The sequence below is a fragment of the Lepisma saccharinum genome, chromosome 23, assembly GCF_977018435.1.
Source record: "Lepisma saccharinum chromosome 23, izLepSacc3.1, whole genome shotgun sequence".
NCBI lineage: Eukaryota > Metazoa > Arthropoda > Insecta > Zygentoma > Lepismatidae > Lepisma > Lepisma saccharinum.
The window spans coordinates 43,655,280-43,680,021 of NC_139251.1; the positions used below are offsets into that span (position 1 = coordinate 43,655,280).

Consider the following 24,742-nt stretch of genomic DNA (forward strand, 5'->3'; position numbering starts at 1 on the left):
TTTTACTAAATTTTCAGGTGGAACACCTCCAAATGAATCAAACACAAATGCCTCATTGTTTAAATATTTAAGATAACAGATCCAGTGAGTGCCCTGATTTTTGTACTCATCCAAATTAACAATGCCACACTCTTTGTTGAGTGGTTGTTCCGGTAAAGAATCAGACATGTACACACCTCTAAAATTTTTGATGCCCAGTGGCTTGATTAAAGCTTCAATATCTTGGTTTGTAAGCGGCTCTTGTTTTTTTTAAACTTACTCATGGCTCTCTTAACACCTTTGCCTTTTTTCTCCATGGCCAGGTTATGGCGCCTCTGCTCATCTAATTCTGCCCTATTTTTCTTGGCATCTATTACTGTTTTTGCTATGGCAGCTGATCCCCCAGCCAAGCTCCCAACAGCCCCAAGTGCTGCTAAGATGGCAGGGATGGTAAATATGAAACCCCCCCACATGTGATTTTTTTCTTGATTGCTGTAATTTTTTTAATTGGGGGGTACTAAGCAACAATTTCATACCATGTCCCTTTGCAACACAAGAATTTTTTTTCTTGCGCTGCTTTTTGGTCAAGAGACTGTCAATAGTTTTAAGAGATTTGAGACCTGCATAAGGTATTTGATACATAACACCCTTGGCCTTCATTGTAGGTTTATTATATACATATTCACAACCCCCACCCCAGTTTTTGTTTGGTGCTCATAGCTATGGTGGTCCCCAATGCTGCTATTTTTTCACTCAAAGAAGCATCTTTGCTTACAAATCTACCAAATGCAGCCTCTTCTAATTTCTTGTCTGCAACATGTCTCTTGTCAAGATCAGAATGTGTGTTGTATGCTATGTCATGGTCTCTACAAGCAGCATCTAGGGGATTTACACCAGGATCCCCTCTGTTTAATCTATGGTCCAGTTTTGTGCCTGGACCACAATACTGATAGCCTGGAATGTGTAGTTCAAATGGCAGCTTGTTTATAATGTCATTAATTGTGGTTGCCAGCATTTTCCTCCCCAGCTATCACCAATAACCTATCTACAAGTTTCCTGACATCATCAACCCATACAAATTCTTTAGGCAGGGTGTTGTATTGTTTGATTCCACTGCCAGTCTTGATCTGTGACCATATGGGCTTGATTAAATTATTGTATTTTGCCCCACTGCTCGACTTGACTCTTTTTTGTGTGGGATCATTGTTCTGGTATAGAGCATCTGATTTTATTAATATTTCTTTGTAATCCTCATAATCTTGATCTGTATAGCTGCCAGGCCTTTTCCGAGTCATCAGTTCCCACAATCCAGGTGTGCCGGTGTACTTAACAAAAGCACCTTTTTCTCCGAGACGAGATTCTGAATAAACAATTATATCATCCCCCATAAATGTTACTCTGAAATTGCCAATTCTATGAATGATGCTCCCATCAAGCTCTGTGTCAGCATATAAGCCAAAAACCTCATCTTTGTTGTCTTTAGGTGTGCTTAAATATTTTTGAGCAAGAAGACCCAATTCAATAGGATCCTGTGTAGCTTCAATTCTTCGAGGAGCAATAGGACTAGGTGTATGAATACTGGAAAGTGGGGTGAATGGATAATCTAATATGTTCCTTGCAGCTACAGGTACGAGCTCTGTGATCAAATCTTGATTTTGCTCTGTAACAGTTTTGATATTCTTACCTAAATTATTAATAGCATCAATTACAGGCTGTTCTGTTTGCTTGTGTTTTTCATAAATTCCTCGGTTCTGTGATTTCCATCCCTTAAATCTTTTTACAAGATAATCTCTTAACTTAAGATCATCAATAATTGGCCTTTTCATGGTTATTTATATACGTCTCAACGTCTAGAAAATCGTTGATTTTACTTCTGTATTTGCCGCTACTGGGTTTTCTTGTGATATCAATTGTGACAAACCCATAACTGTCCTGGTTCCAGCACCTACTGCAAAATTTAGAAAAATCATTGTAGCTCAAGTCCCCACCTACATATTCATCATGTATGTGTTTGAGGTTGGTATGATCTTGATGAAACACACATATAAAATTGCTGTTGTCTCGGATCAGCTGCTTCGGTATTTTTGAAAAAGTCTGTGCCAGGTAGAAGCAATCAATGTTTTTGTGCCGCCCCTGTGTAAAGAAATTTCTAACCTTGTTTTGATTATCCAATATAATGTCATCAAACACAACAACAGAATTATCGAGACATTCGTGAAGTGGCTTAACATCTGATTCAAAAGTGGCTATATCCAATCCATCATATAGCTTCATCAGCTGCTGATATTTTAATTGTTCCAAGCTCTTAGAGAAGACATACAAGTGCCTGTTTTTCCAGTCTAACCAGTTGGGTGCCAATAAAAAATTATCAACCATTAGTGTAGTTTTGCCACAAGCAGATGGCCCAACAATAAGACACCTAATATTTTCAGGCAGCAAGTTGCCATTTCTCTTATTCTGTTGTTCAGGTTCTGGCAGCCTTTTTATAACATCCCAGGTGCTCATATTATCACTTTGTTTGCATCGATCCAGCTGTTTTCCGGATGACCCAGCCATTTGACAAATAACTTGTTGCCTTTTCTGCGGATGATTTTTTCTATGAGATATGTGTCAGGCTGTTTAGTTTTGCTGAGCTCTTGTTCATAGAATCTGCCTTTGAGAATTTCTCCTCGATGATCTTTTATTATATATGTGTTAAGAGTCCCGGGTTTAACTTGAACCACTGTAAATAATTCTGTGCTCCAGTTTCTTGTAAAGCCTCTCTTGAATAAGTGCTTATATTTGCTGATTCTTACTTGATCACCCACCCTGTATTTGGCCCTTCTTGTTGTTGCCTGGTATCTAGGATAATAAACAGTCCTGATCAATTTTTGCTCATCAGATGAAGTTACTTCAGAGGGTTTCATGTTGATTGTGGAATGGACAGAGTTGTTATATTTATGTAGAAGTTCTGGAAGAATATTAATCCATTTATAATTACCTTGGAGGGTAAATTGTTTATACATAAGATTTTTTAAGGTTCTGTTGAATCTCTCTACAATTGAGGCCTTGAGATCACTGTAACTCGAATAATGTTTTATTGCCTGGCTTTTAATAAATTGTTGAAACACTGAATTATAAAATTCTTTGCCATTATCTGTTTGCAAATAGCGCGGGGATCTTCCACTCTGATTGATGATTGTCCTGATAGCTTCTGTAACACATGTTCCAGTCTTGGATTTGAGTGGCACAGCCCAGGCAAATTTTGAAAATGTATCTATTACAGTGAGTAGATACTTGTAGCCCTTGTTGATTTTGTCTAAGTTTTTCAACTGTCCACTTGACAACTCAATCAAGTCGCTCTGCCATAAATCATCTATGCCCTTTGTGACTACTGGGAGTCTCTTAAAATTATGTCTGGCTTGTCTGTGTAATTCATCAACAACTAGACATGATATGAAAACAAGAATATTGCAACTATGGGGTGTTCAGCAGCTGATACTACAGGATTTTCTAAATATAATTTGTCCCCTATTTGTATTTTAAATTCCAGAGATCCATCATCTTCAACATAGGCTGTTTCTAATGTATTGGGGTCTGTAAAATCCTCTAACTCTACACTGGTGATTTTTGGTTTGTTCTCAGCATTTGTTATTGATAAGGTAGGGTAGTGGTGTGCCTGTGGCTGATGCCAATATTTGATCTTGATTGGTCTCAATGTGCCCCCAACAAAAAACTGGTAATAAAATTGTGCAGGGGACAGCATATATATTTTGCCACCTGGTGTAAATGGTGAATCATATTCTTTGTTGGGGATGCTGTACAATTCAAGAATTACTGTATGTTTAGGATTCTCGATTATGCCTGTTATTTCCTTTTCTGCTGTAAGCAATCTGCTTGTTACAGATTCAAGGTGCTCATTGATGGTCCTAACAACATCATCGTGGCCTGGCTTGATTTTTATGTCTACAACAAGTTTCTTGTATTGTTGCACAATCTCTTGAAGCTGCGTGGCAAAAACAGACAGAGCATTTGCTTGATTGGATTCCATGGTTCCTAGCTGTTGCTTGATATTAGCTACAATTTGTTGCAAATTTTCAACAACTGCCAATTTTGAATTTTGAGCAGTAAGATCATGGACCTGTCTTCTGATATCCTCAAACAGGGCATGCAGTTCATTAATATGTTGATTGGTTGGTAGAGTGGCCACTGTCTGAGTGAGATGTTTGATCTCTGCTTGGATATTCTTGATATCTTCTGATTTCAATATCCTATTCACAGCTCTCTTAATATTTTTAAGTTCCTGTGATGTGGGAAGATTTGATACTGTATTTTGCAAAGATTCAAGTGCCAATTTCACATTGTTTAATTCAGAAGCATCAGCCACATTTTGCATAGCATTTTGGAGCAGGGCTATATCTGCCTGAGTGGGTGTGGATTGTTGTAAAATTTCAAGTTTTGTTTGGATATCATCGATCAAGTGATGAAAATGAGATAGTTCAGATTCAGTGTTGAGGTTTTCAAGCTTTGTGATCTGTTGCTGGACACTAACAAGAGTATCTACAATACCGGGCAGGCGAGATTCTTGTACATTTGCCAAATCACTTTGCACTGCTGCTATTGTACCTTCAAGATGGGTTATGGTACTTTGAATTTTTCCAAAATCTTCATATGTTTCAAGTTGCAGCTTGATGTTTGCAACACTCCGAGTTATTGCACTCAAAGCATCAGAAGATGGCAAGTTGTTCATAAAATTTTCAAGTGTCTCAATTTTTTCTTTAACCTCGGCTATGGCATTGTGCAGAGGATCCAGGTTAGGTATTTGGAGTGATTGAATCTGTTCTTTCAGAGTGGAAATCACTAGATCAAAATCTTCTTGTGATTTTATGCTTTTGACAATTGTTTGGAGCTGTGCCTGGACATTATTTATCTGCTCTTCCAATTGTTGTTTCAATTGCTCCGAGTTGTTAGCCTGGGTCTTAAATTTGGCTTGAAGAGCTGCTACAGCTTCTTCTAAACTTTGAAAATTATCCAATGTGGCCAAATCAGTATATTTCTGAAGCAGCAATTTGAGTTCAGAATCAATTTTAAGAAGAGGGTCCATGCATTGTGATTGTAAATTTGTAATTTCTAATTGAAGACTGGCATTGAGTGTGGTTTGTAAAGCTTGTAAATCACTTCTTAATTTCTTGACTCTGACATCAAGCATAAGAATCTCATCACTGTGATCTTCATGTCTTGTATGGCCAAATATATCATTAGGCATTTTTTGTTTTAGTGGTTATTTATTATAGAGTATCTGATTCTTAATTCTATAAAAAAGGGTATAAGCTTGTCATAGGATCCAGGGACCTCAATATATAAGCAGTCACCAGCAGAAACAGTATAAACAGTGCCAGAAATCATGTTTGAGTGCTTAATTCTATAAATATTTCTCCCTACTGAAATCTTGACATCACCCTCAGGGGTTGTAATAAATTGCAATTGCCCACCTACAGGTAATTGGTAATGATTTAAATGATTGTTAAATATGTACAATATTTTGCCTGTTTCATCATCAACATCTGTAAGTATGCTGTTCAGATGAATAATTAAGAAACCACTCAGTTTAGACAGCATATCAGGAGAGGCTTGTGGTGTCGGAAGCTCCATAATTTTGAACCCAAATAAGTTCATAGGCATGTTTATTTATTTCAAATCATGCTCTGTCATTGGGCATTGTTTGCCACTTCTCAAATCACAATGCCCCCATGGTAGAGTATGTATGCCACATGATAAAATACATCTCTTATCATCATGTGGGTCCAGGGCCACTTTTCTTACAATATTGCTAGTCAGCAAGTGATCCACACTCTGGATTCTGGATTCTGATGTTTTGATTGAATTCTGGGATTTGAGGCAATTTTCATAATCTTCAAATTGAAGATCTTTTTCAACAGTTACTTTGCCAATACCCTTGGCCTTTTTGGCAACAGTGCCACTACATGTTTTAAAACTGTACATCTTGGCACTTAACCCAGCAAATTTCACAATAACATCACCAAGTGTCTCATCTTTTAATTTGCCAGGCACCTTTTTGTTGTGGGGTTGAATCTTTGTATGTTCACTGGTATCAAAGTATTGAAACAATTCAGACTGTGCAATATCTTGATAAACATCTTCTGTTTGAATATCAAGAACAAAACTATCCGTATCCATGTACATCAGTTTTACACGATCACCATAAAAAGGTTTCAACACATCATAATACAATGTTAACATATGTAATTTGGACAATTCCAATATCGCAGCCCCTACATAAATAGGTTTATCAAACTTAATCTTTGTTTTCTTCATGTTGAAAAGTGCCATGTGCTCATCATAAATTCTTCTGTAATTGAAATTAGGCTTTGCAACCAATTTTTTGCTCCGGCTGGGGTCAGTAATTATTTTAACATCGGTATGTTTTCTGACATTTTCAATTGTTTTGCCATACACTGAATTCACCATCAATTTAAACAAGGCCTTATCAAATTGGCTCTTTGCAGATGTTCGAAGCTCTGTATTTGTATCAATGTATGGTTTCAACCATTCTGAGTGCCTGAACCTTAAGACTTTGCCAACTTTGGTCACTTGGACACCATGTTTCATCAGGAACTGGAGGTTTTTGTAATATGTGACATATCCCTGTTTCGGCTCCAGAGTCATCATGAGCTTCTTCTGTTTAGAGCCAGGTGAGCACTGAACCTCGGGAATTGGGGGCAGATCAGAAAATTTGTTGTGCAAATGATCTGGAATTATCAGATCAACCTCTAAGAAGAGGCCATAATTACTGTCATCAAAGTCCTGAAGATCTTCAATATTGTAATTTTCAACCCACTCAAGCCCTGCATATGGCAGTTTTTGCATCATGGCATGACCATAGAGGCTGTTTGCATCTACATACACTATATAATTTGATGGCCGTGCTGGATCATAATCAGGCAGCATAATATGCTTGTTATTTGCTCTGGCATATCTCTGGGAACATTGCACCATCCCTCCTCTTATACATTTCTCCATAAACAGATACATATCTTGATCGTGGATCAGATCCAATTGCTTTTTGGTGTTCAAAAACGTTGCAGCCCATGCTAGACCCGGGGCACTGTAAAAATACACTGGGTCCAGTCTATAATTTTGCATGGAAGATTTTCTGAATGCTTGCAATATATCAGCTAAGAGGGTGACATCAAGTTTCAAATATGCCATGTGATAATCAGCAAATGTCTTGCATTTTAAATTGTTCCACATCAACTGAGCATGGTGATAATCTTCATCAGTGATTCCAGATCCTCTGATTTTGCTGTAAAACTCTTCTTGTGGTGGCAGGGAACACTCATCAAATTTAGAAAAATCTGTGACATAGTCATATGGATATACACCCTTCCGCCTAATTAATTTCAGGTCCTGATTTGGAAACAATGCACGTGTGATTTTCAAGTGATCATCAGGTAATTGAGAGGCCAGTGTAGCCAGGCTAGCAGATAAAAATCTGTAAGAATCAAGAAATCTTATGTGAATAGGAACACCATCAACTTTAATTATCTTGCTAATAGATATATATTTCTCATCATTTTCAGCTAAAATATTTAAATTCTGCTTGTCAAACCCCTCGTACCTGATCAGATGATGGAAATCATAATTGGATGCTCCATGGCAAAATATGGGGATAAATCTTGGTCTCTTGATCTTAATATTGCAGCTATTACACAGGGCCATTAAGAATTTACCATCTGTATGAGAATGGTGTTTCACCTTGATATTTATATCTGAAAATTCAGAATCACATACCGGGCATTTTTCTGCATTGTTGAAATCTTTAATCTGTTCCTCTGTTAAAGGCAACATAGGCTTTGATTTTAATAAGATGTTAGATGCTATGTCACGGCACTCATTTTCTATTCTATGTGCAAATATTTTGATGGCATCTGGTCCCATGTATGAATATTCTTTAGTAACAACACCATCCTGTACAACCATATAACAAAAACTGGAAGGTTCATGTTGCTGGTATGGTGTAATTGAAGATTCTTCAGGATCTGGATTGCAGAATTCAAGAGGTTTGACGTTCGATTCAAAATCACAGACAATATATACTGGGTGTTCCAAAAAGGCTTCATACTTTTTGAATTTGCAATTTTCACTTGGATTGGGCATCACCATATGAACAGGTTTATGGTTCCCACAGTATTTCAGATGCTCAATTAACTTGTTTTTAGCAATTTCTGCACTCTCTTCCTGAACCCCCTTCACCATTTTTCTACCATCAAATCCAGATAAACATCTTCTGCACAACTTGAATATTCTATTAGATTTGTCTAGTTGTGTTCTCACTAAAGCTTCAAGATTATGTATCAGAGTATAATGATATGTGCCATCCCCTTCAATTAAGAGCAGATCAATCGGAACAGCAGATTCATCATCAATTGTACTGATTCTGAGAGGTGCTATCGGGCAATTGCCAGTGGAACAAATAAATACATTAATAGATAATTGTTTGCCATTGATGTGCCTGGCCCTTTTTTCAAATTTATCAATATTCTGAATAGACATTGGATATTCTAAACCCTCCATTGCATCGTCAAAATCATGTTCATGCTGTTTGTAATAACTTATTCTCTGAGGATCCCTTGAAACTGGATACAGAGCAGCTAATATACACCACAAAAAGCATTTCGCGTCATTATTTTTTATATTGACCACGGCTCTTTTGTTTTTGATATTAGCAGGTAATGGCAGATATGTAGAACCTTTTAATGGGCTGAATTCAGAAATATTAACATATAACTTGTGTGGAGAGCCGCACAGGCTCCATCCGGACTCTTTTGCCGCAAATTCAGAGTGTTTCATATTCAATTGATCTATCAACCTGCTTATTATTCTGTCCAAATTTGCATTTGAATATACCGGTACAGTTTCTGTTATGTGGGGCTGTATAAATTTTGTGCCATTTGGCTTCTTATATTGTACAAACAATTTAAGGGACAACTTATAAGAGCCATTTTGTGCATTAAGAATTGCCTGCACATCAGGATTTACACTGTTCAAGAAATTCTCAATACCACATCTTGGCTCTGATACAAACCGGTAATCCCTAAGTTGGGCATTAAAACTGCTACGGATGGGTGCATAGCGTGGCTGCTTTGCTGCTCTGGCATTAAGAGGTGCTTCGTGCCTTCTTTTCAGACCAGAAGTAGATGGTTGTGTTGATGATTGTGCAGAGCAAGTATCTTTATGTTTATATGTGAAATATTCCATGTTATATTCTCTATGGCATTTGGGGCAAATTATTGTGGGAGTTCTGTATTTGTCTGGGTTACAAATCTTTTGGTGCTTGGCCCAATTGGAGCTGGATATATTTTTATTGCACTGATTACAATATTTTTGATTCGGCATTTTTGTTGTTGTTTATTATATACAATTTCCTGGGATTCAAATCAAAATTCTATGCTTAATAAAAAATATCAGTTGGGTTCAGCAGTGTGCTTTGTATGTGTGTATGTATATATGTGTGTATACACTTAATATTTTTGGCTTTGGTATTTATATACAATTTCTTGGGATTCAAATCAAAACTCTATGCTGGATAAAAAAAGCAGAAATAGGCCACAACTTGGCCACAAGTGGACCGGAAGTAGGCAAACCGGAAGTGGACCGGAAGTAGACCGGAAGTGGACCGGAAGTAGACCGGAAGTAGACCGGAAGTAGACCGGAAGTGGACCGGAAGTGAACCGGAAGTGAACCGGAAGTAAATATGTGTGGGTGGGTGTGGGTGGGTGTAGGTGTATGTGTGTTAATACGTTTGCGTAGTTTTAGGTGTGGGCAAAAAAAATATCAAGAGGGGCATATTTTTGACAAATTTATGGACAACAATCTCACAGAAGTGCCTTTTGTAAGTATAGACAAATCAATCTGAGGGGGGTCATACTTTCTCAGGAAATTCCCGAGGGCATTTTTACAAAAATCTTGGATTAGGCAAGGGTTCCACACTTGAGCAAAAAGCTCATATGGGCATGTTGAGCTAGTTTTAAGTATGGCCAAAGCTGCTTGAGGGGGGTTCGTACTTTCTCGCGCTCATCCTATTGTAAATACTACTACTTATACACCAGAAATAAATTATTTTAGTAATCGTGCATATTTGCTTAGTTACCATGGAATTTAGTCAAAGTTGCCAAATTTAATAAAGTCTAGAAAACCCTTGCAGATGCAAATACAGAGATTCTACACCCTGCTGATGCGCTAGAATTTGTTTGCGGTTACCACAAAGCTTAACCAAACGTGTATTTTTTGAACTGAAACACATTGACACTTAAGTTCAGCAATGGATTCAAACCCCAATGAAAAATCCTCATGCTCGAGACAAAGATTACATTTACATATGATTTCGCAAAATAAATAAATAAATGGAACTTACCTTTTTGAGGTAGACTCGACCAATGTTGTGTCCCAAATTTTCGACGTCTTCGTGAATAATTCTTTCCAAAATATCTTCAGTTAAAACTAGAAGCTGAAAAAATTTCAAGTAGTTAGTTTCTTCCTAAGTCCATACAATATCCAATAGATTTTTAATTAATTAATAACAATATGAAACAAATAGACATGTTTAAACTAATATTTCTCGTAATATTTCATACTTGGCCTATCATCATTTACTGTGAGCGTTCATTCATGACTGAATTTTAAGTGAGTTTCTGTGAATGGTTCTAACCGCATATTCTACAGAGCACATAGTTTTATTTAAGAATCAAGCCATTGCCCGACTTCGATAATTTTGCGTGTATTTCTTGTGGGTGTGTGTGTAAGAGAAAAGTTTAACTTCGCTTTTTAAAATACAAAAATGATGTGCAGTTAAGTTGGCGGTGGTAGAGCGTCTCACTACCAGATATGGACGTAAATGGACATTTGAATTGTTTTTGACAAAAAAGAAATGGTCCGACTGAAATGAAATTTAAATATAATGTAGACCTGCAACTTTTGGCTAATCCCCAAAATTTTCACATCACACAGACACTTGAGAAAAAAGTGTGAATATAGTCATAATGTATTTTCACACCGATCTAAGCCTTTGAAACTCATATATAATCTGTCATTCCCTCACTGTGATCCCAAATTTCGTTTTCATAGAATAACTGATGAATTTTGACTTTTTGACAAAATTTTTCATTTTTGAGCAAAAAAACTTCGAAAAAATGCAATTTGATGTATTTTTTCCCTTTTCTTTATGAGATTCTACACTCTCAAATCGAACATATTTATGCACCAATGAACTAATTGAAATTGTGTCTATGATTGCGAAGTGATCGTTGCATAGTACATTAAAAATACTACTACTACACTGTACTACAGAAAGTGTCAAAGTAACCCTCTTAACATTACAGAGAGTACATCTTATCTATATGCTGGCTGAAGGTGAGGTGTGACAATTTCGCACCAGGTATGCATTTATTTAAATATCGTCGGAATGGGCACTGCTACTAAAGAAAATCCATGCGTAATTTGAGAGTATGAATTTCTCCCCATGTTGCAAGTGGAAGTGGTTTTTAAACTTAATTATTAAGCTAGATACCGTGTTTGAAAAATATATGATGAAAAAGTATTTACAGAATCCCATGTATTCCATATGGAGAGACAACTTCAAATTCAAGTTACGGCTAAACAAATGGGAGTTTCGATTCTTTCTAGCGCAAATATCATCTTCAATGGATCCTTTACCCGATCATATGTTTTTTTCCGCCATCGGAAGTTTGACATCCCCAAGAAAACTAATAAAATAAGTCTCCCATAAGCGTAATGCATTTTCTATTGCCTCGTACGGCCATCCTGGCAGTGTTGCCAAACGTGATGCGCATAAAAGAGCTAAATTTAATCTTAAAAATTGAGCTACAGTTGACTTTCAAGGAGCTAGATTTACGAAGGATGGATAAAGTGCCTCCCATGATAATTTTAGTTGTCAAGGGAGTTGGGGGGAGGGGCGCTACTATTACCGGCAACTTTAACGTGATGACAATCTATTCTTAGTTTTCACCGTCTAGATCTGACGGCATCACCCATCTCAATAATCCACCGATGGTTGTATGAATCGAAAATAAGTGATTACCGGATAACAATATTGCCATCTTCACTTCAGCCAAGGCGCTATATAAAAGTAGCTGGGAGGTAAGAGAGGGTAGAGAGGTGCAAAATGTACACTCATGGCAAAATTTGGTCTACGTGGGCCAGAGCTAATGGTGGCATCATACTGGGGCAGGGGCCGGGTGCGACAGTTCAAAGCCAAACGAGTGCACGAAAGAACCAGATCTGGCCCCAAAAGAGCTAAGTTGGCAACAGTGCTCCCAAGCTGCCTCAGTGAGAATGACCTAGAGATAGATGAAAAGCGAACCTGATGTCGATACACGACACCAATATGTAGGTATCCAGGAAGCATCAGTTTATATTCGGTATTTTTTGCTTAGCCTAGGTCCACATTTACGAAACTTAGTCCTAAATGTGCCTCTGGCAACAACTTTAAAATTTAATATTAATGGATTCGTTGATATAAAATTAAATAGTAGAAATAACAATAATAAAATTGCTACCACTACAACTAATTATCAGAATAAACTATTTTTGCTGCAATTTTATTGTTGTTATATTCTTTTGGAGAGTGTTTTATTTTATACACTAGATGAGTGAATATCCTACATATTTTCTTTTCCACATTTCCGCTGAAATTCGTAGATATTCTATTTTGTTAGTATTTTTACACATCGCATTCAGGAATTTTATTTATAAGGTTTACAATAATAATTTCACTTTTGGAATTTTTTAAAAAAACATGCAAATATTTCAGGAATATTAGTGGTTTACATTAAATTTGTTTCTTTAATTTTAAAAAGTGCAATTTTAAAAAAAAGAATCATTCCTTTATTCTATTGGGATACTAAACAACTGAATTTTCTGTCTGCTACTGTATATCAAAATAATATTTTTTGTTTTTCTAATTTGAAGTGATTGACACTATTCCGCAGTGACCTTTTTTTGGCCTATATTTATTCCCGAAGCTCAGTAACACAGTGCTTCCACCTGCATTTCACATTCAAAGTGTATGATGTAGGGAACCGAGCCGACCTTAGGGAGAGACAACTCGGACACTCGTCCGAGGGCCCAGGGGTGCCCATAGGGGAGGATTATGGCTCAGGTTGCGCCATCGAGATTATTGGGGGGGATTTTTTTCCCTTCAAATAATATAAAATTCAACATTTATGTCTTTTTCCAAAATATATGTAAATATGTTGCACCTTAAATGCACCATATTTAATCCATTAGATGAAGAAGATAAAGTGTTTAAGGGTATTATCGAAAGGGGGGGGGATAAATATCCAACTCTTATATATTGGGCCTTAATTGACACGTGGGTTCTGGGGGGGGCAGTATCCTCCTGTAGGTCTTAGATTATGGCGGATATTTTATTTGTAGGGGATTGAGCATTAAGTTGACGGGGGTATCCAATACTTGTGTATTACTATTGTCTTAGACTGTTGCGTAAAATCAGGTATGGAGACTGAGAATTAATTTTTTGGAGCAGGCAATATCCACTCTTCAATATCAACAGTAAGTCTAAATTTGGCATGGATATTTTGATGGTAGGACTGGGTATTAAATTTAAAGGGGGAGATTGGAAGCTCTTGATAAAGTGTTAAATCTTAGATTGTCAAGGGATTTCTGTAATGGAGAGAGAGAACGAACATTAAATTTTGGAGACTGTATTTAGCGATATGGTATCCACACGTTTTCGACCCCGAACGTGCCAAAGGAGAAACTGGATAATACTAAATATCTCGAGATCTTAAGAAAGTATTGACACCCCAGTAAATTAATATTCTTGTAAACCTGCAAAGAAATGGATGTAAAAATATCCTTGCTCGCTTCGGTTGCAGTGATGTATTTGGCACTTTAATAAGGTGAATGTGAAGTTTTTATACCATAGCTGTATTACAAGACAATCGATAATCTCGATTATTATGAACGATTTTAGGGGTGATCTTGAGTGATGGGCATCTCTGTTTATGGAGGATGGTCAGATCAAGTATAGCGTTAAGTAACGCTAAGATAAAAGTTACTTTCGGTAGATATGCTGTCGTAATTAAATACTTTGTTGGGTTTACGGTATGGTTTGAGGGCGCGAATGTTATGATTTGGAGGGTACGCATTACATGATTTTAGGGGGGATGCGCCATTGGCCTGGGGGGGATGGGCACCCCTGCGAAGGCCCGCCCTTCAAGAGCTACGCCAGATAAAGATAATTGTGAAAATTGTTTGTTTGGTTTATTACGAGCTGGTGCTACCAATTAAGCAACTAGTTTCATTTCTCCTGATTTCATGGATTGTTCTGACGCACTAAAAAATATTTTTTAAAAAAAATACTGAAACACTGTAGGTGTGTTTCAGCTACGTCACAAACTGTTGCATTGTGGCTTCGAGCAGCCATGATTGAGGCCAATAGCAAGCATATGGAATTCATACGGGAGATACTAACACAGGCATTCGTGACTTAGACGTGCAGTTGGTGCAGATGTAACGAACACTAAGTGATGGATATTTACTTGGGACAAATAAAATTGGCCGCAAACATGCCGGCTGTGCGCATCCCGACGTCACATGAAACCCCATCTATTCTAAACAAAGGAGTAGGTACATAAAAAATCATGTTCAATATTTCAACAAGGAATAGTATATGCACTATTTGTTTGTTAAATTGTAAAATGAAGTCATGAAGTAAATTCACTAAATCGTCAAAATTTAATGAAAAGTAAACAAAAGTGAATTATGATAGAGAATGTTATTGGATATGATTAAAAATTGTCACTTGGATAGATAAAATAATAGCTTGATATTTAACACATCAAGTTTTGCAATGAAATACCCCAGTAGCACATCGGTTTTAATCTTCAACATGCTCTGCTCATTGATCTTGGGTGATATTGTGAAATCTGCACTGGTCTAGATGGTAGGAAGGTCCGAGCTCGAGTCCCGAGGTGGGTGATCTAAGATCAGAATTCTTCTAGACCAGTGGTTTCCAACTTCAAAAGGTCCGAGGGCCAAAATTATATCCAGCAGTTGATAGGCGGGCCGCATTTTTTTTTTTTTTTGGGTGGGGATTAAAAATTACAAAAATTGTAAGTACTGAACTGAAAATGTAGTACTTTCGCATGACCTAAATTTCTAAAATGAGGCAATGAAACAATGGAATTACAATTCAAAATTGTATAATTACAATTTATTTCACAAAAACCCAATACTTATTGATGAATTGAAAGAAATTAAAGACACACCATACAAATAAGAGTCCTTCATAGTAAGTGTTCAATGTGAAAATTGAGCCCGATCTGCTTCTTTTATTAAAGTTGTATTTGAATTTCTGTACTTGAAAGTCTCAGAAGGTGAAGCAGTGAAGAATCTGCCAGTCGGCTTCTGTAGCGGTTCTTGATGAACTTCATTGTAGAAAAAACACTTTCACATGTGTATGTGCTGCCAAACATCGATGTCATTCTTTGCCCAAAACTATGAAGGTTTGGAAAACTTTCCTTTGACAGGTATTTGAAAAACTCTGGCCCCTTTTCTTGCCTAGTTTGAAGGAACACATCGCCTTGCAAATCACGCAATTCAAGTTGCAGAGAAGCTATTTTAATTTTCAAGCTTACGTTTTTTGGAGATATTGCTCATTTCGATATTTGCACAAACTTTAACAATCAGTCACAGTACAATCCGAGTTGGAACACTGGAAATCTCTTCGTACTTCGTGCGTAAAGAAACAGATCTCTATAGCGCCTATCTGCAGTTTGTTTCTGAACACAAAGAGTGAAGCCTTCGCGGAAGCAGACGAGTTCATTCCACATAGCGAAGGGATGGAATGCATGGTGTGAAGAGAAAGTTACGTCACTTTAGATTCTTCTGATTATCATTATTGACTGCAAAACCAATTCTACCTGTGATATTGTCTTTCTTCACAGAGCATCCGTTCCTTCAGTAAAAAAAGAACGTATTTTAATAAAAATAAATAAAATTAATGTATTTTGCAAACTGGCTTCGCGGGCCGCAGAAAAAGGCAACGGGGGCCGCATGCGGCCCGCGGGCCGCCAGTTGGAAACCCCTGTTCTAGACCTTCACTGCTCTGGGTACAACCAGCCTCAATAAATGGATACCTGGTGCAGCCCGAGGTGGGGGAAGGGTGGTAAAGGCCCTCAGGGCGCTGAGCATTATGCACGGTACCTTATATAAGTGTTTATTTATGATTGTATCGTGATTATTAGGGAAAGGATTTTAAGGTGCAAAATTATGGACCGGAAAGGGAAAAAAAGGTTCTGAAAATGTTTTCAAAAAAGTGCTGATAAAATGCCTTTATTGAATGCTCTCTTTTTCCGCGCCTTCTGTATATAATGAGCGCGGACCGCAGAGAGAACTGTAGTTATATAATGAGCGCGGACCGCAGAGAGAACAGTCGTTCTGCCGAATACGTTTCGTTGAAGTTTGTGTTTTCTTTCGCGGGTTTTGCTACATTATCTTGGGAACTATTGGGGCTTCAATACCATTTTTATAGCTCTCGTTCTGCTCTACAAAATGAGTCTATAGGATTTTATGTAGCTGCTCGTGAAGAGAGAAAATAATTTATTTTTCTGTAGAATTTTTAAACAAAACATGAAAGAAAAGGAAGGAAAAAGGTGCTGAAGCATTAAAGAGTGGGTAAAATGGAGATAAATGCGCTATTCTCACGAAAATGAGCAAAAAGATGCAAAAAAGTGTGTTCATATTACTTGATTTCATGTCCTAAAATACATATCTCAAACAATCGGTGGACAACAGCTATATTTTTGGAAAGGAGTTGCACCTTCAAATCCGTTCTGTACTGATATATATGAAACCTGTACTTCAAAGTTAGGAACAAAAATCTCTGATTCATCCAAACCTCAGGAAAACCTAGGCCGGTAACGAAAAGTTCATGTGACAAGGCCACTTACCTCCTCCGCGTTTTGAAACAGTGTCTGGTGCTCCAAAGGCGCTATGAGGTCCCGTCGGTCCACCAGTGGCACCAGGAACCTCGACACACCGAAGTGCATATTGTTTGCGTAGTGCTGCTCCCTGCTCAACAGTTGGTACACGGTGCGCCTCCTTGCTTCCTCCCCGCTCACAGGTACCTGTAATGCAACACTCACAATTGTACCTTCTGGCGAAATTAAAACATTTTTTTTCAAAATGTTTCTTCATTTCTTGGATATTGTACACACAAAACATGTTAAATATCTTGACCTCAAAATGCAGAATAATTTATGGGGGATAAGTAAGGCAATATTTTTAGTATTTCTGTGCATTTTTGTTATTTTACGTCGCTTTTCTGCCTATTTTTGCTAACCGCGACGATGATGATGAGTGTTGGTTGTTGACGGTCCCGTAAATGCTCACAATATGATGATATATTTATTAAAAATATTATTTATGCTGGAGGATTCAAAAGTGGCACGCTCGTTTGAGTTAATGTTCAGCTTCGGAGCCGACACAGTGTGGCAGTACAGCCGAAGTAAATGTTCGGAAAACAGCACCCTGCAATGCTGCTTACCACTAAAGTCTTTCACCGAATTCAAGGAATTTTCTGACTTGCCGACTGAAAGGAAACAGTTACAGTCCGTCCAGTGGGAAAGGTGACTAATGAGAAATGAAAGACAAGACGTTGTGGACTGGTTGTTTATAATAACGTTTATTCAAAATAGACACCTTTTGAGTCAATACATGCACTGAAGCGGTTGTAGAACTTTGTGAAGCAGTCTTGGTACTCCTGTTTCGGAATTGCCTCCAAAATCGCTGTCGAAGCCTTTTGGATGTCTGGAATGGTGTCGAAACTCATTCCTTTCAACGCCAATTTCAGTTTTGGAAATAGCCAGAAGTCGCACGGAGCTAAATCTTGAGAATATGGGGGGTGATTGAGCTCCACTATTCCTTTTTTTGGCCAAAAACTGGCTACCAACCTGCTCTTCTGCACGGGTGCATTGTCGTGCAACAGAGACCATAAGCCCTGTTCCCGATATTCAGGCCGAACTCTACGAATTCTGGCCAATAGACGATGCAAAATACCCACGTAATACTCAGCGTTCACAGTGTGACCGTCTGGAGTGAATTCCTTGTGGATGATGCCTTTGGAATCGAAGAAAACCGTGATTCGGCTCTTCTGCATGCCCACTTTCTTCGGTTTTGGAGAGCCTGGACCCTGGACCATCACAAAATCTTGCATACCACTTAAACACGTTCTTACGGCTCAATGCCTAAATACCGTAAGCAGTTTGAATCATTTGAAACGTCTCTGTTGCACTTTTACCCAATTTGAAACAGAACTTAATGTTGGCACATTGCTAAGTTTCCGACCGACGTTCAGCAGGCACTGTCAGTCACAAGATCCGTATGCGTCGACCATCGACGCTAGTGCTTTGCAACTTTGTCAATCGCCATCTGCGTTCTGACCGCCGCCATCTTAAAAAGAGTTCGCCATATTGGATATTTGTGATTTGATATATCTCAGGAACGGTGACACCTATCAATTTTCGTTTTTTTTTTCAGAAATGTTCCAAATAGTCCAAATACAATCTACTCGACTGAATATATCTTAGGTGGTACAACAATTAATTCTATCAAGTATCTTGCTTCTATTAAAAAGTAAATGATTTCGGACTTAACCGCCAGATTGTGATAAAGAGACACTTTTTTTGGTACTGTCCTCCATTTAAAGACACATTTCATGGTGTACCCTTATTAAAATACATGTACATTAAACCTTATATAGTTTTAAAGCTTATAAAATAGGCTACAACTTCTATTCGAAACAATTTCTTGTCATTTAATTTATTCAAAAGTTAAAAGGCAAAAACTTTGAAAAGTACTAGAAAAATTTCACTTTTTGAAGATTATCTTTTAAATTATGGCAAAACCACCGACATTATCGAAACATTAAACAGAATCTCTCTTGTAGCACATCTAATGAGAATTAAGATTACAAAAAAAAATACCTGCCTACGATGATTGGTTACGTAGATATAGGTCAATAACTGAGAGTCTTGAAAATTGATGTTTGGGGGGGCGCTGGGGGGGGAGGAACTTTTGGGATTTTACACTACTAGTAGCGTTCTAACAACTGACCAAAATTCAGCTTTTACGGAATTATTCCCGACACCTTTATTGACTGGGCTAGCATACGTGCATGACGTTCCTCGTCCCGTCCCTCTCGACGAGAAGTAGTTCTCACTCGACTGCGTATTGGACACAGCCGTCTAACACATGGTCACTTGCTGCAAGGGCTGGGCCCTCCAATGTGTCGTGTCTGTATCCGTGATGTCGATTTAAGAATAAGGTATATTCTTGTTAATGCGCTGATTTTGCTTTCAGGCAGACTTTTCAAACTGTCTTCCAAACTGTTTGTCGTCCCTGTTGGGAGATGACGACAGTGTTTTGTCAAATGTTTTTAGCTTTTTTGCGAAGAGCTGGTGTCTTCCACTGTCTGTGAGGAAGCTTTTAGTATATTGTTACTTTTTAATGCGTTGTGTTTGTCTTGTGCAGGTCCCTTTACAGCCTTCCCCCCCCCCCCAAGGGGCTTTTTTACACCCCTTGTTCTACATTTTTCAATAAGAATTTTTGATAAGGAGATATTTCCCGTTGAAGGGTGTAAAATGCCCTAATGTGCCGACGCACCCAACAATTTTCATTCAATCAATCAAAATTCGATGTTGCCAATTCTTGCAAGAACACCCTCATGAACCATACGCCTCGCCAAGATTGTGAGGATTGATTCATTTGGTTGATTATATTTCGCTTTTCTGTCACTTTCGCTAACCGTGAAGATGAGGATGATTGACGATATGATGAAATTGATGAAGAGACAAGGAACACCCATGGCCAGACCGGTGACATCGTAGCGCGCTGTACTAATCACTCCACCCTCTTTTCTTCACAAAAGTCTGAGTATGTAGACATGATCAATCGATATACATATTTAACTAACGTAACCAGACGATATTGTACAGATACGGAAGGCTGAATAATGAAAGCCATCGCGATATTCGCTTGTTCCAGCGGTCGTCGTGATGTTCAACCAACCCACTGAGCTGGAAAATGTGATTTCAAAGGCCGGTAAACAAAGCTCGCACGCACGCTTCCATGAACTGACACAATCACACATGTGATCATCACGCTGATCGGCAAATCACTCTCAAATCTTTCTTGCCTCATTATTATGGTCAATAATTACATTGTAGTGTGGGCGCTGATACCGCACGTTCAAACGAGATAGAATATTATCATGTAAACTTAATTGGACATTATTCATTGCCTATATTTCTAATTAAAGTACATATAGTATTGAGGTATATAGAGAATTCAAGTATATGTGCTTGAATTCTACACTGGGATGGCTTATTTGGCTATGGACGAGAGGCATTATTTTTTCATTCTTCTCCTTTTCCTAGCCAGCACCCGTGGTGAAGTGGTTAGCACATCGCGCTACGACGCCAGGTATCCCCGGTTCGAATCCCGGCCTAGGCATGGATGTTTGTGAGTGTCTATTCATCAATTTCATCATGTCATCACTCATCCCCATCTTCGCAAATTAGCCAAAAGTCAAATTAGTCAAAATTTTCCTATTTCTGCTTGCTTGTTGTTCGGTTGTATTCTCTGGGATTCATGACAATCTTGTTCGGCAGTTATTATTCTGTTTTATTATTCCTTCTTGTGCGTATTTATAGTGTTTGTCTTCAGGACGCATAAAAATCATGACTTTTATTTTAGAAAATATTTTTTGTTGATTTTTAAATAATAATAATAATAGGTTGTCATTTTCAAAATAAATCATGCATAAAGTTGTAAATCTGTTGTTTGTGATTAATTAGGAGAACAACATGTATTATGTTGTTACTTCTCCTGGAACTCAGACCATAGATTTATTTTTTTTATTTTTGGTATTTTCAAAGCGGCTTGTAGCAGCAGACTGCCTTGGTAACTGTAATTTAAAATAAAAAAAAGGAATTAGTTTCATAACGCTAACAACATTTCTCTTTCTGTGATCTTCCTTTACCTTTCTGTACACTTCCACATCTCTTTCCATTTTCCTTTCCACACTTTGCATTCCCCTCTTTCATACTTTTTCCCCTATCTTCCTTTCCACGCTTTCGCTTTCCCTCTTTCTTGGTTCAATTTCAATCTTTTTTCTTTCCTATCTTTTCCTCATCTACTCTTTCTTCCTATTCTTGTCCTCTCTCGTTTCATAATTTCTCTTTCCCTCTTTTCTTTCCACATTTTCTCTTTCCTATTTTCTTTCTTTCTCTCTCTACTTTCTCTGTTCTACATTGGATGGCCCTTTTAATTTTACAACATTTGAATTGCCACACCTTTTATTGCAAACAATACTCTGTTGCTTAATTTATTCAATAGTTAAAAAATAAAAGCTCTAAAAAGTACTAGAAAAATCACCTTCTTTTAAATATATATATATATATATATATATATATATATATATATATATATATATAATTGCGGCAAAACCACTAGCATTAGCGAAAACTTCAGGCTACGAGGGGTAGTTTCGCACGAGATGGACATTTATTTCAGAAACGTCGAAATGTGAACTGCTACAGAGAAAAACGACAGACACAAAAGAGGGCATGAATTTCTCCCCATATTTACAGGGTCGTATATATTCCTCATGGAGAGACAACTTCAACTTACGTCTAATCAACTAGACATTTCGACTTTTTCAACCAGAAATGAAATCTTGAGCCTGTACTCTTACCGTTCATATATTTTCCTACGCAATCGGAAGTTTGGTAGTCCCGAGAGAACAATTAAAATAATACTCCCATAACCGTAATGCTAAGTTTCTCTCCCTCCTACGACAATCCAGCGCATAGACCTCTCATTCTGCAGCTCGCCGCGGGGAAATGTCGGTGCGGGAGGAGCAGTTTAGGGTCCTTGCGTCTGGCTGGATACAAACTGTTCCTCCTGCCCTTAGACGGATAGATTTTCGTAGCTCATTTAACGAGGATCAAGACAAAAAAAATGATTATCTGCTTACCACCATTAGTTACTCAGATACAAGCCAGGAACTAAAACTCTGCGAATTTGAAGTTGGGGGACGGGAACTTGTAGGATTTTGCACCCAAGTAGCAGTGGCGGGTGGTTGTCTCGCTCTATGGGAGTGCACTTCAGTCTCGTTATAACACCATTAAGCCTTGTTTCCATGATTATGAAAAACTAAACATGCTGACCAAGGCAGTAATTTATTTTATTAAAAACATAAACTAAACGTAACGTTTCAACCTTCTAGCAAGGTCTTCTTCAGACTCTGTATCAAGTACAAAAGTAACAAGATACAAAAGCAGCGCATTATATATACACACAGACATTACTCCCTTCAGACTATTTAGAAAGTTGTTTGGAACTTTCTAGCAGGTGGCTTTCACTTGCCAACTGTACTTTCACCTAAAAGGCTAAACACAATTACTTCCATATAGAAAGTGGTTGGACTTTTTATCTCACGCTCTTTTTCCTTCATTTTTCTTCCTTCTCCTCTCCTCTTTCTTTCTTGTTCTTTCCACTCTTTCTAACACCTTCTTCCATTCTTTGTTTAACTTCAGTCCCCCATTCCAGTTCATTGTGTCTTCTTCACCTTTCTTCTCTATTTCCTTGGCTTCCTTCCATTTTCTCACTAGCATTCTTTTCTCCCTTCCTATCTGCTTAGCCTCATCCCACACTATGTCATGTCCTGTTTCTCTCGTGTGTTTAAATATCGCATTTCTCTCTCTCTTAAGTCGTACATCATCCCTATGGTGTTTCAACCTGTCTTTCAGCCGTCTTTTCGTTTCTGCTATGTACACACTCTGACATTCTTTACATTTCACTACGTACATAATCCCTTCCTCTTCCTCTTCTCTGTTTTCCTTTTTCTTGTTTGCATTCTTCGCTATTCCTAAAATGCTTCTCCCTCCCTTCCTGTAAGTTTTAATTCCCGCTTTCCTAAGCACTTTGCATATCTTTTCTGTGGTCTTCCCCATACTCCTTATTCCAAACCTTCTCTCTTTTTCTTTCTCTTCCTCTTTTTTATTCTCTTCCAATTCTCCCCTGCCCGTTTTCTGAAAGACAGGTTGAAACAACATAGGGATGATGTACGACTTAAGAGAGAGAGAAATACAATATTTAAACACAAGAGAGAAACAGGACATGTCATAGAGTGGGATGAGGCTAAGCAGATAGGAAGGGAGAAGAGAATGCTTGTGAGAAAATGGAAGGAAGCCAAGGAAATAGAGAAGAAAGGTGAAGAAGACACAATGAACTGGAATGGGGGACTGAAGTTAAACAAAGAATGGAAGAAGGTGTTAGAAAGAGTGGAAAGGACGAGAGAGAAAGAGGAGAGGAGAAGGAAGAAAATGAAGGAAAAAGAGCGTGAGATAAAAAGTCCAACCACTTTCTATATGGAAGTAATTGTGTTTAGCCTTTTAGGTGAAAGTACAGTTGGCAAGTGAAAGCCACCTGCTAGAAAGTTCCAAACAACTTTCTAAATAGTCTGAAGGGAGTAATGTCTGTGTGTATATATAATGCGCTGCTTTTGTATCTTGTTACTTTTGTACTTGATACAGAGTCTGAAGAAGACCTTGCTAGAAGGTTGAAACGTTACGTTTAGTTTATGTTTTTAATAAAATAAATTACTGCCTTGGTCAGCATATTTAGTTTTTCATATTCAGTCTCGTGTCCAGAAGTGTTGTACCACCACTGTCAAATACTCGCACTCGTTTTTGCGTACATAATGATGCTATTTTGGCTAAGATGCACTACGCAAAGGCAATACCAGACATGTTTAAATCACCAGTTTAGATTTCAGTCGTCCTTCCCTTCTTTCTTGCCCCTACCATACTCGGAAAAGGATGAGAGAAATTATATGCAATCGAAATTTCCCATTTCTAAAAAAAAATCTCTCAATTTGCAATGTCTTATGGGTTCCCTTGACTCCGTCACACGGTCTAGAATGGAATGGGTTTGCAACACTACATTTTGCTAACACATCGACCGCTGCGTTCATGGGTTTCCTTTTGATGCAAAATCCCTAGGCAAGCTGCCCAAGTCAGAAGAGCCAATCAGCGTTCTCTAAGCGACTGCTGCAACAGCGTTAGAGGGGAAGAAGCTCGCATAGTGTGAGTGCGCCTCGGTCTACGTGAGTTGATATCACTGATCGCACGCTTCTCCACCACCTCTCTTGGTGAAGCGGCGTGGGAACACTTGATGTTTCGAAGGAGATGAATAAGTATAAAAATAATGATTTGCATTACTGATTTATTTGGGTGTGCACGTGCGAATGTGCGAATTGCCATAAGCCGCTACTGCCAAGTAGTGGTCTGACACACAAAAAAAATCACAACTGTATTCAATGCGTCTTGTCCTTCACAGTAAAAGCGTTAAGCACTTTCCTTAGCATTTTTCTTAACGTTTACGCCATGACCAAAATGCTACCGTGTAAAGTGAGAAATTTTATGGCATTTCCATAACCAATCAGAAGCGACCTCATGGTCATTACTGCATTAATGGCGGCCGCGCGAGATGTAAGCAATGTATCACTTCACATTTTTAAAAGCCGATAACTATTCTACCGAGAGGAATAACGTTTCATATAAAACAATATTTAGGTAGTACAAAACAATGGCGTTCCATAAATATACAGGGTGTATCATAAGTGATGGTCATAAATGAAAGCAGAGATACATCG

General features: G+C 38.0%; 1 protein-coding gene across 1 annotated transcript in view; it reads right to left on the reverse strand.

Moving 5' to 3' along the window:
• Positions 1–24,742, reverse strand: part of PsGEF (Protostome-specific GEF) — a 296,488-nt gene that overhangs the window by 60,392 nt on the left and 211,354 nt on the right. Inside the window, exons 13-14 of the mRNA XM_083144724.1 lie at positions 16,974–17,150; positions 10,394–10,486 (exon numbers count right to left, since the gene is read on the reverse strand). Of these exons, the coding sequence (XP_083000850.1) occupies positions 10,394–10,486; positions 16,974–17,150 (270 nt within the window). The remainder of the gene's footprint in view (positions 1–10,393; positions 10,487–16,973; positions 17,151–24,742) is intronic.